Raw genomic sequence first — 12,233 nt, forward strand, 5'->3', positions numbered from 1 at the left:
AGTCACAGGAAAGGCAGAGGCTTCCTAAGCAGGTAGACATGTCAACGTGGTGACAAGAGGAAGCCATTCCCTTCTGATTCCTTCTGGTTTGTTCCTGAGTGCTGCCTGCTCCATTCAAAATGATGGATGATTGTGAAGCATGATAGTAGGTAATGTGTGGAAAGTAAAAAGAAAATAAAGGCATATTCCGTACTTTGGAGGAGTTTATAACCTGTTTGTCCTTCTAAATCCCATACTGGCCAGGAAACTCTGATGATTTTTGTTTTTCACATTCATTCCGCAGCAGTGATATATCAGACTGAGACACACTAAATGCGTTTTAGAGGATCAGATAGCAGGCAAAAGAAACTGAAACTAAAATGTACAGTGAAGACATGTTTTCCCCCCAAATGCTGAACTCTACGAGGATAAATTCTTAGTCAATAGATTTTTTCAATTTCAAGTGGCTTAAATGGACCATCATTAAACCATGGAGAAGAATCTTGAACTATCGGACTATCTGAATGAATCCTTCCTGGGTTTTAATGGAAATCTGGCAGATAAACACCCAGAAAATAGTAGCTAATTTGTCCAAAAGTTGTAAAAGCTCAAGGTCATTATTGTCACTCATGACCTTCGGGCGCCGGGAAGGTATTTTGCAGTGTTCAGTGGGAAAGAAGGCTGCGGAGAAGACCACTTGCTTCCTAGACCGTGCAGCGTTTCCCACCTTTGCTCCGTGAGCGCTGGTGCGTTTCCAGCCTTCAGCCCTTAGGCATCCAAAGCTTCAAGAACGCCATCAGCACACGCTTGTCCCTGCTGCTGATGGCTCGGTAGGGAGGAAGGGGAGAGGCAGCTGCAAGCGCTGGCCGGCTCTTGCTCCATCTCGAATGGCAGGTGGCACAGCAATATTAAACTTTAAAGAAAAGAGAACTTGTGTAACTACACGGAACTGTTGATAGACAGGTTTCATAGATGGACATCTAGTCCTGGAGCCCCACGGCCACCCGCAGATGACAGGGTCTACTACTGCTCTTGACACACGGATGACTTTTTACTTTTTTTTTTTTTTTTGGTGCTTGTTTCTATAAACATGATGTTCGTAAAGCCAGACTATGCTATGGCATTTTCTGTGCTAACTTGTGCTGAATGTTTACTCTGTCTCCAAAGGCTCAGACCAGATTGTACAAGTTCTTAGGCTTCTCTGGGTTTTTTTTCAAGTTTTTATTTGAGGGGTGCCTGGGTGGCTCAGTCAGTTAAGCATCTGACTTGAGCTAGGGTCATGATCTCACAGTCTGTGTGTTAAAGCCCCATGTTGGGCTCTGTGCTGACAGCTCAGAGCCTGGAGCCTGCTTTGGATTCTGTGTCTCCCTCTCTCTCTGCCCTTCCCCCATGCGCACTCTGTCTTTCTCTCTCTCTCTTAAAAATAAATAAACGTTAAAAAAAATTTTAAGGTTCTTTTTTGAATTCCAGTTAGTTAGCCTACAGTGTATGATTCGTTTCAGGTGTACACTATGGTGATGTAACCATTCTGTCTGTTATTGAGTGCTCATCACGGTAAGTATACTCTTAATCCCTAAAAATCCTTGTCTTTTTCCTTAAATGGTGGCCTCTTCTACCCCTTGAACAATTAAGCCTCTATTATATATAATTGTTCACAATAGTTGAACCCACCTTCATCTCTCTTTTTTAAGAGGTAGCACCTTTTCAGTAGTTGATGGTTTTACTAGGCAGTGGTCTTCCCTACTACTTCACTCAAGCTGTACCTGGTGGGGGGAGGGGGCGATGCCAGAAGTGCCGTGGCATGGTGCTGAGGAAGAGTCCCCAAAGTCTCAGGAAAATGAGAATATTAGAATGATTTTGTTACTTTAGACCAGATAACCTACTCCGTGGAAGGGCCGAGAAGATACTGCCTTCACTAAGGTGCTGGGGAGTGCCCTGATGGGGGGCACGGATACTGTTGAGCAGCTACGTGGTGGCTTCCCCCACATGCTGGCACCAAGAGCAGGAGATGCCGCTGTGGCACTGGGCTGCCTTCTTCCAGTAGGATGGTAGGGTTCCAAAGTGGCGGATACCAGGTGGAGGTGGGGAACTGGAGTATCAGATGGAAGATAGAAGTGATTACTGTAAATTTTTTTTAACGTCTTTAAATTTATTTTTGAGAGATAGAGAGAGACAGTGTGAGCAGGGGAGGGTCAGAGAAAGAGGGAGGTACAGAATCTGAAGCAGGCTCCAGGCTCTGAGCTAGCTGTCATCAGAGTACTTGACACGGGGCTCGAACCCACGAACTGTGAGATCATGACCTGAGCTGAAGTCGGATGCACAATGGACTGAGCCACCCAGGCGCCCCTAGAAGTGATTACTGCAATGGGCCCCAAGGCAAGGGAGGCAGTCAAGTCTGGCAGGGATCTGTGGCGATAGTGAACAGAGTGTGTTGTTCAGAGGGATAAGAGAGACCGAGACCAATGAGAGTGCTATTTGTACAACCTCGAGAAAAAGCCAAGAGCTGGCGAGTGAACTTGAGAGATTTCTCCACTTGAGTAGAAAATCATGGTCCTTCATCAAGTTTCCAAATATAAGTTCATAGTTCACAGACCCAGAACCCACATATCTGAAGGGCGACCACGTCATGGATAAGGGCTCTTACAGTGCCACCTTGATGTGGAGAAAGCAGAAATTCTGCCAGTCTTATTCTGGAGGTGACTTCTGTTCATCGATAGGAGTATAATTCCAGAAATTTCTGAGAGATGGATAAATAGAAGCATATGTAGATATATAGACAGAAACATCTTTTAAGAAATGACACTATGGTGTATGTTCCTTTATTAAAATCATCTTACGTGAAATCAGTTGAAGTAAAGAAACAAAGAAAACTTAAGGAATTTCTGAAGCATAAAAAAATGTTTCTTTACCATATGTCAGGTGATTTCTTAGAACATTAAGAAATAACGGTAAAAAATACATGGAGGTCAGAGTCATGGTTAATTTTATGGCTCAATTTTGAGAGCATCAGTTTACTCACTACAATAAAAAATAAAATAAAATTGACATGCCCAACCTTCCTTCCACCCAGCCCCCTCCCACTCTGTTTTGTCAATAATTGTGTTATTTACACATCGTGGAGAGTTCTAGCATTTGTAGTCTGTTTTATAAGCACAGGGATCATAATTACATGGAGTTTGGTTTTTAGTGAAAGCATTTCTGTGCTCACCACCGGGACATCCAGCCCCCTCCTCCCGGCAGCTTCCTTCACGGTGATTCATCGGTTGAGTGCTGAGATTTCATCATGGTTTTGTTTTTTCCAGAAAGGGCATATAATTGCTGTATTCATTGCAGTTTTGCATGCTTGAGACTTACTCAGTGTTCCCTTAATTTGGGCTGGGCATTACATGCTCTGGTGGCTCTTTCTTCCCTAGGGAGTTATACATGGTCCCGCTATAGTTTAGCCCTAAGCTGCTCTGGTCATCTCTTGGTTGCCTGGATTTCATTTTCATGTATTTTTTTTCTCTAGAGTGGTTTGGATTCCATAGTTTCAAGTTTAGTCGTAGTGTTCTTGAGCTGTTATTTCCCTCACTTGGGAAAAAAAAAAGATTGTGGCATATGGTGTGTTTCTTTGTAATCATCTCTTCACTCATTACAGGGAACATTTCTGAGATACCTGTGTGTACATGGGTTCTCTTGCTGTTTGCTCTCTACATTGTCTTCTCTGTCTCTTTCATTCTCTCAAGTCCTTTGTCATTGTCAGTGATTCGATGTTCAGCCACACTCATTCAGTTGATGGTTGTTTCTAATGTAGAATTTGCAATTAGCTCTGTGATGGGGTTATTTTGGTCCTTGGTTAATTCTGTTGTTGTGCCTTCTCGTCTTTGGGTTCTTCTTCCATCACCCTCGGGCTCTTACTATGTCCCGTCACTCTACTTGTTTCTGATTTCCAGGGTGTGACCCTTCCCTCAAGAACGGTGGGCCTGCCTTCCTTTCTTCCTTCTCCCTTTCCACCTCTTTTTTAAACATTTATTTATTTTTATTAGTTTCTTAATGTTTATTTTTGAGAGACAGAGAGAAAGAGAGAGACAGAGCATGAGCAGGGGAGCAGCGGAGAGAGGAAGAGAGAGAATACCAAGCAGGCTCCAGGCTCCAAACTGTCAGCACAGAGCCCAATATGGGGCTCGAACCCACAAACCATGAGATCACTACCTGAGCCAAAGTCGGATGCCTAACCGACTGAGCCACCCAGGTGCCCTCACCTTTTTAAAATTAGGTGTGTTTTTTAATTGGTGTAATACTTTAATAGTTGTCTGGACACTTTTTCCCTTTTTCTCACTTGGACTCTGAGTGGGCAGCGCTTTCCAAATCTATTCATTTTGGTTTATATGCATGAATTCTCTCTGACTCCTTTTCTGCCTTTATATTCAGCCTGTCTGTCTTCCTCTGGGTTTCAGTCTGAGGGCCAAGGCATTCTGTTGCATTTACTTTCTACAGCTTGGCATTAGGAGAGGGTCTAGAGCTTTGGTGGGGGCTGCGAGCAACTCTTTGTTAGAGAAACTGATAGACCTGTTCTCTCTTTTAACATTGTGCTAATGTCTTCCCCCAGGATTTGCTTTTCTCATTGGAGCGTTTTTTTTTTTCTTTTTAATGAGAGCTTTGAAGCCTGTGCTTCCGTCAGAATCAGCCCCGATTTTTCACTTTCTCATTCATCTCTTCCCAGCAGCCATTTTCAGTACATGCAATGGCGCCCTTACCTTAGAAGATATTCCTCAGCGTTACCTGCGCTTAGCATGTCCCCCTCTAGGGGAGGGGACAGGAGAGAAGAGCCTCTCTTTCTTTCCTGACCAGCCTTTGACACGGATGGCCAAGGTTATGCCCCTCTTAGGTTATCAAAGAGGTTTTGACAATGTCTTTGGTTGGTTGCTGCCAGTGAATGTTCTGTTGGTTTTGCCTTAGAAGCCAGTTCTCTTATTACCAAAAACATCCCATCGGCCACTGCATGACTGACTGTCAGGGTGTCGCAGGGAAGACTCGTGGACTAAGGTTGACATTGTATGACCCAGGTAGCTTTACGTGTCTCCAAACTTCAGCTTTCATACTTTTGTTCACCTGAAATGAGAGCGGTCACCACTGAGTTGTAAGACACATCTGCCCCGAGGGGCCCTACCAGGAGACTCCTCCCCTTCCTCCTTTCCCAGGGTCTCTTTCCTCTACTTCCTATAGCTTTAACCCATTCTTATACCAAGGCTTTAGAATATAGATTCTGTAATTTGGTTATACTTAAGATTATTTTAGTCAGTATTCTGTACCACCAGCCCTTTTAAAAACTAGGTTGGATATATTCTAGCACTTCTATAATTATGTTTCTGTTTTTGGGATCTCTGACATTGAGGTGTGTTACTGGGATGCGTTGGCTTCTATGAGTTGTGTACTAAGAGGTAATGACTCTTCCGTCCCCACTGTCTTTGTCTTTATGAGATTATTACAGTGTGTTCAGGCCACATTTGCCAGCACTGAGTTCACTGGAAAGCAGTTACCAGGACTTCAAATATATATTCTAGGGCCCCCAGAGACTTGGCTATCTGGTGGTTCCATCTTGCTCTTTCTGAGAGCCTGGAATGTTCTGCTCTTTGACACGTATGTGAAGTCTCAGTTAGCATGGGGACACCAGCACCAGACTGCACAGTGATTTCATCTGTGCTGGTCGGCTGTGCTTTCAGGGACTTCAGAACTTTAAGACTTCACTCTTGAACTTCATGTACCCTCTGTGGTGGGCGGTGGCATAGTGGATGGGGCATCATGTCCTGTTTCGACCTACAAAAATGACAGTTGTTGTCAACCTACTAGTTTCTAGGCTGTAAAGCCCTTTTCTCACCCAAACCCCAACCACCAGGCTGTCAAGCCCAGCATCTCTAGGCACCCTATGCTTGCACTTGAGGGCAACTTCACTCCCCCTGGAAGACCTGTCAACCTGCCTTTATTTTTTTCTTAAAATTTTTTTAAAATGTTTATTTCTTTCTGAGAGAGAGAGAAAAAGAGACAGAGCATGAGTGGGGTAGGGCAGAGAGAGAGGAAGACACAGAATCCGAAGCAGGCTCCAGGCTCTGAGCTGTCCGCACAGAGTCCAGTACAGGGGCGGGAACCTGTGAGCCATGAGATTACAACCTAAGCTTAAGTCAGATGTTTAATTGACTGAGCCAACCAGGCGCCCCTGCCCATTTGGTTTTTTTAGGTTTATTTATTTTGAAAGAGAGAGAGAGCAAGAGAACATGTGCACATGAGTGGGGGAGGGGCAGAAAGAGCGGGAGAGAGCATACCAAGCAGGCCCTGCACTGTCAGTATGGAGCCTGATGAGGGGCTTGAATCCATGAACCGTGAGATCATGACCTGAGCCGAAATCAAGTCAGATGCTTAACCGACTGTGTCCCCCCAAAACCCCCCCAATCTGCTTCAATATATGTTGGGTGAGTGCAAATATCCAGTGTACCTGGCCCACAGCCCAGTGCTTTTGGATTAGGAAGTGTGAACTTTCCCTCCTATATTATGGGGAACTCTTCAGCTGGCCTTACTTGCTTAAGCATGTTCCTGGGTGATGGTGCATCCTCTTCACCCCCGTAGGGTAGATTATGGGTTCTGGACCACCTTGACATAGACACCTCAGTGACAGTGAACATGCATGCTTGTGGATGCTGCATACTTTTACATTCTCCACGCTTTCCATGATTACAACCTCTGGTCCCCATTAACTCCATCAGACATTATTGTTGGTCAACCAAAAGTACCTATTAGTCCAAGGTGTAGAAGGTACTGTGCTTCATGTTTGCTTTTGAGATATGCCCACAAGTAAAAGACGGGTCTGGAAAAGCCAAAAAACTCTGTTCATATTTACTTACATGGAAGGGGCTAGGGACCAGGAAAATCTTGAATTTAAACACAGATCCACCTTGATGATGGCCTTTGTGGTTGTGAATATCATCATTAAGATGTTTCCAGAACATCAGGGTTTTTCTTGTGGACTCTTCTGTTTATCAGGAGAAGCCATCTGCCCCAAGACCTTAACAGTGAGGAATCCTCAGCAAAGACCAGAAAGGGTTCATAACACCTAGACGTTGGCCAAGTAGTGTTGCTTTGAGCAGACAGGCCTGAGCTCTTTCACTTTAAAAGGCTCTAGCAACCCTGAGACTCATTCATTCATTCACTAGCATCACAGAGCAATGGGTCCTGACAAAATAACAAACTGCTAATAATTTATGAACATCTGTCTTAGGCTTGAAATTCTACCATCTCTATTTCATTTGTTCCTGATTTTTAAAAATGAATAAACTGAAACCTGAACATCAGCAGGGTCGTTGATCAGTCCACCAGAGCTCTTCAAATAAGTCAGAGGAAGTTACTATGCAAGTACATTATTTAGAGCCTAGAATGAGGCAGCACCATTTCTAATGATCTCGTAGTGACTCCTGATCTTGGGTTTTTTCTTGGGGGAAAAGTTCTGTAATTCTTCTGCCCTAATTACAGGTCAACTGGTTATTTTTCCCTAGAGTATATAAAATATTTTGTTTTCCATCCATTTTAAATCACACCCATCCTCTCAATTTTTCTGACGCTTTCGAGAATCAGACCTCAGTAGAACTTTCTACCTCCATCTACTTCCTTTCACTGTGTCATATATTTAAATGAGTTTAACTAAAACTTATAAATTTATTATAATAATGCTTGATAGTATAACACTGAGTAGAAATAATAATGTGTCCAAGAACTAAAAATATTCTAGCTCAATAATTCATAAACTCAGATGCCTGAAATAATGCCGTAATATCAATAAAATTTTGAATTCTCTCTTTTGTTGGGATTAACATTATAGTTGTGTAAACCACAGAGTAAAGCATGCACATTAATTTTAAATAAGAAAACTTTCCTAGTTGGTATATAAGTGGATATTATTTTTTTCTACATGTTGCCAACAGTAGAATATTATGGAAGAAAGATCCCTAAATTTGAAATGGCGCAAATTCACTAGAATGCATCTGTGTCCTCAGATGCAAAATAAATATTTCTATATCATTTTATACACGACTTTGTTCTGATAAGTGGATATGAAAAGTGAGTATCCTTTTCTTTCTTCTAAATAGCATCGTACATTGATGAGGGGTCAGAAATTTCTTGTTCATTTTACAACTCCAAGAAAAATCACAGTAAGAAATCGTGTTGAAACCTGTGTGTAAGCACATTCAATTTGTGTTTTGATTCTTAATTTGCAATTAGAGGATGAGAATTTCAAGCCTCAAAGGAAAATAAGTTCTGAAATTTAGCGTGGCATGTATGCCTGGAGAAATGAATGCTATCGCTTTAAGATAAGGTAGGCTGGTGATTCATTGCAGGAAACAAGAAACAAGATCGATTTGGAGCAGGCTCCTACTGTTAGCTTTTTTGAAGATGGATTCTCACGCCGAAAATAACACAACATATTCTAGATAACAGCAGTTTTTTCCCCTGAAATCCACCAAAACTGAAGAAAAATCCAAGTGACTGTTCTTAGCAGCTGTGTGGCCTGGAGTTCACTGGGGAAGCTGGCTTCCTGCAGTCCCCTATTCATCACCTGCTTCAAAGGCAGCCTGGCTGGCTATAGTTTGCAGGCCAGGTAGGGTGCCATTGTGCACAGTCTGGGAGGATTAGTATCAAAGCTGCGGCAACCAGGCCCTTGGTCTCGGGCTGCCATTCAGTCTAGCAGGGAGAGGCTAAGACTGGCCAAGGTCACAGTCTCCAGTGTGGAGTGGACTGGGAAAGGATCCTGAGAATAGAATGCTCTTTATGAAATCATGGCGCAAGTCTGCAGCACAGCAGGTGCCCCTTCTGGAACACATAACATCTGTTTATGTTGGTATACCGTGGCTGACAACGAGATAATAGAGCTTTGAAACTTATCATTTTATTTTTTTAAAAAGACAACTGTATATACAATAATCCAGATGCGTATTTAGCTTCGATCTTTTATTTGAAAATCATAAAGAAAACTGACCGATGTAATGGCTGCTTTTTACGTGTATATATTTAAGCAAAGAGCAACGCGTACTGACTATTAACCATTTCTAACCATTGCTGCTCAGTTACTACCCGAATTCTTGGGTAGGAAATACCTGGCATCCAACGTAATTTTTTTTTTCAATGTTCAGGCATTTATGTCAACAGATTGCAGAACGATTTCCTGAATATGCCCAACCGGCTCGAATATTAGGAGGTTTGGATAAAATCCCCCCTCCCCCCCAGCTGAGAGTATTTCAAGGGTGAGGTAATAATGACGCAAAAATAAAATTTTCAACTTGGACAAATTAGAGAAAAATTAAGCTGTCCATGAGTTGTCATGACGACAAGGATGTTCTGTTGATGAACTGTCCTCCTCATTGTCCAATCAGATAGTAGAGCTGAAGCTGGGGCATGAACAGGAGAAGACGCACCTATTACAGCAGCATAACGCAGAGAAGGATAGCCTAGTCCGAGACCATGAACGGGAAATTGAAAACCTGGAAAAACAGCTTCGCGCTGCCAATATGGAGCACGAAAATCAAATTCAAGAGTTCAAGAAACGAGATTCACAGGTAATTACCAATAATATTTGATAAAACGGGTATCTATTTTTAAAAAGTCATCAGCGTTTGGTGTTTTCTTATTATTCTTGTTGGTGCACGCTGTTTGATCATTTGCAAAACTGACATATAAATGTGATTTTTTTGTTTTCTTCTCCCCCCACCCCCCGTTTTGAGGATGAATAAGGCTTTAACTACAGAAACCACAGGTAGCCAGATTAAAAATCCCATGGCGCGCTATAACTTGGCCCCTTTTTCATAATCTTGTCTCAGTTCCTTTCATGATGGATTTTTTTTTAAAGGTATCTGCCCCTTACCCCTCCCCTCAGCCTCTGCAAATCCCTATGAAATATATCAGCCTCACTCCTTGCTTTTTGTTTTAATCTCTGTAGGTAATCAAGCAGCTGTTTTAATATTTGCTTTTCCTTCCTGGTGTTGCTTTTTTTTTTTTTTTTTTCATTAGACTCTCTATTTGATTAGATCACTCAGATGGTAATTGATAAAAATGACTCCAGAGAAGGGCTATTTCCCATCAGGTCTGTCGCTTTTTCCGACATGCACATGCACATGCCTTCTAGCCTCCATCTCTGTAGTCCCTGTTGGAAACCATTTGGCAGAATAACCCCCAGCTGTGGTAGCATTTGACTCTTCAAACTTATGGATGAAATGTGCACTGTCAGCATGGAAAATTATCTTTATAAATTTCAGATGAAAAAAAAACCTTACCGGGTGCGTGCATCTTTGTGGTACAGTGCATTCTTTGGGGTACATATAATCAAAGGCCTTTCGTGTATCCTCTTGAGATTGCTGTGAAATTTTATTAAAGAAAAATTGAAGAGCAATTGATACCAAGAAAGATAATTTTCTTTTCTAATAAAACCATATCAGATACTAGGTCGAAAGACCTCTTTCCCATTGAAATCTTAACCATATTATTCATATCACACATAAGCCTCTTCCTAGTTATCCTTTCTCCCCAAATGATATAATTTTTAAACAATGAGATAAGCCTTCTATTTGTTATGACACGTGTTTAAACAATGTTATAATCATCTGAACTATAAAACTACTACTGATTAAATAAGATGTTTATTTCTTGGGTGGAGGGCGGGAGGCGGTAAGGCAAAGAATAGGAGTTATTGGTTATTTTTCATTTGACCTTGAGTTGTCTTTTACCTTCGGAGGATGGCTGGGGCCCAAAAGTATACTCAGCACAGATTTTTTTGTGTCAATAGTATACACTTATAGGAAAACTATTTTCAATTCGTTTTTATGGGGGGGGGGTTGCTAACTAAAAAGGTAGTCATTGTAGTAGCCATGGTTCCCAGAGTCAGGTGGTTCCTGCTAAGTCATTGTGGGTTGTATTTTTGTCACCAACCTCATCAGAGCCGTTATAAAATATCAGCTAATCTTTGGATTGTTAGGCATATAATTTACTAAGAATATTTTCCAACTTAACATTCTCCTTCAAAGATGATGCTAAGGCTTGGCATTGTCTTCAATGATATAATGTATTTGGATTCTGAGTCTGTGTAGGGTCTGTTTGCCTAGTAGAATTGAGCCAGTGATACAATAAAATACATTAATTTATAGAACTTCTTACTATTTTGGTGCTGTTGTGGAAAGCCGACAATAGTGGAGGCCAAATCTAGAGGAAATCTTTGTGATTTTACATATGTCGTATCTGCCATATATAGGGTGCGGTTCATCCAATAACAAAAGGGACATTTTAGAATTACTACGTAGAATTAAGCCACAGGGAGAGGACAATAAGGTTCTTAATTGACTTTCTTCTCATTGAAATAATCAGTATGAGGACCGTAAGACCTCTTCAAATGCTGTAGCATCCGATTGTGTTTCTCTTATTTTGTGTCTTTCTTGGAACAGTTGGAATTGCTGTCATGGGAATGCCCAGTAAAGCAATGGAAATTTCGGCTAAATGCATTCTTGATCTGAATGAAAATGATTTTCTGTGTAAGCCAAACTTGATTGTTTTTAGGGAGTGTATTTTTAAAAAATTTTGCCATTAAGTTGCATTTTAAAAAACCTTATCGTGTGTACCAAAATGCTAATAATTTGTATTTATTTTGGTTATTCACTGAAGGTATTAATTCAAAATTTCCATCAGGTAAGTTCTAAATTTTCCAAATATATCTTTTCATGATTTTGGTTTAAATAATGTGATGTATGATGCCTTTTAAGTCAGAAATTCCTTTCACAAATTTCAAAAAAACAAAGTGGACATATATTTAAAAAAAATAGATCTTGTTTTCCAAATCACTGTTTTGTGGCTTGATACATGTGTTATATATCTTAGGTATTGGATTGGATCATTTTCATTTTAGTTCCAGAGAGACTTGATTTTCAGTTCACGTTGGCTACTCCCGTTTAGCAATGGAGGCCATTTTGTAAAAAGGACTATTTGGAATACTTAACCAAAAAAGGACCAGGGAAGGACCAATTTTGGATCCTGTAGCTTTGCTCGCTGCTTTTGTGAATTCAGACAGTATACTGAAAGTCTACTTGTGGTTCCTTCCAAATATATAGTGTATTTTGTACTGATTTATCATCAAGTATAGTTACCTACCATAAGGTAAATCATATATCAAAGAGGAACTTTCTTTTGGTGAATATGCTGTATAATTATTACAGGTTACTTGTCACTCAAGGAATTTCTGTTTTCTAGAG

At 41.2% G+C, this 12,233-nt stretch overlaps 1 protein-coding gene across 1 annotated transcript in view; it reads left to right on the forward strand.

Moving 5' to 3' along the window:
- The window catches only part of CEP112 (centrosomal protein 112), a 408,254-nt gene that overhangs the window by 186,332 nt on the left and 209,689 nt on the right, over positions 1-12,233 (forward strand). Inside the window, exon 20 of the mRNA XM_029927075.1 lies at positions 9,375-9,557. Coding sequence (XP_029782935.1) covers positions 9,375-9,557 — 183 coding nt within the window. The remainder of the gene's footprint in view (positions 1-9,374; positions 9,558-12,233) is intronic.

The sequence above is a fragment of the Suricata suricatta genome, chromosome 17, assembly GCF_006229205.1.
Source record: "Suricata suricatta isolate VVHF042 chromosome 17, meerkat_22Aug2017_6uvM2_HiC, whole genome shotgun sequence".
NCBI lineage: Eukaryota > Metazoa > Chordata > Mammalia > Carnivora > Herpestidae > Suricata > Suricata suricatta.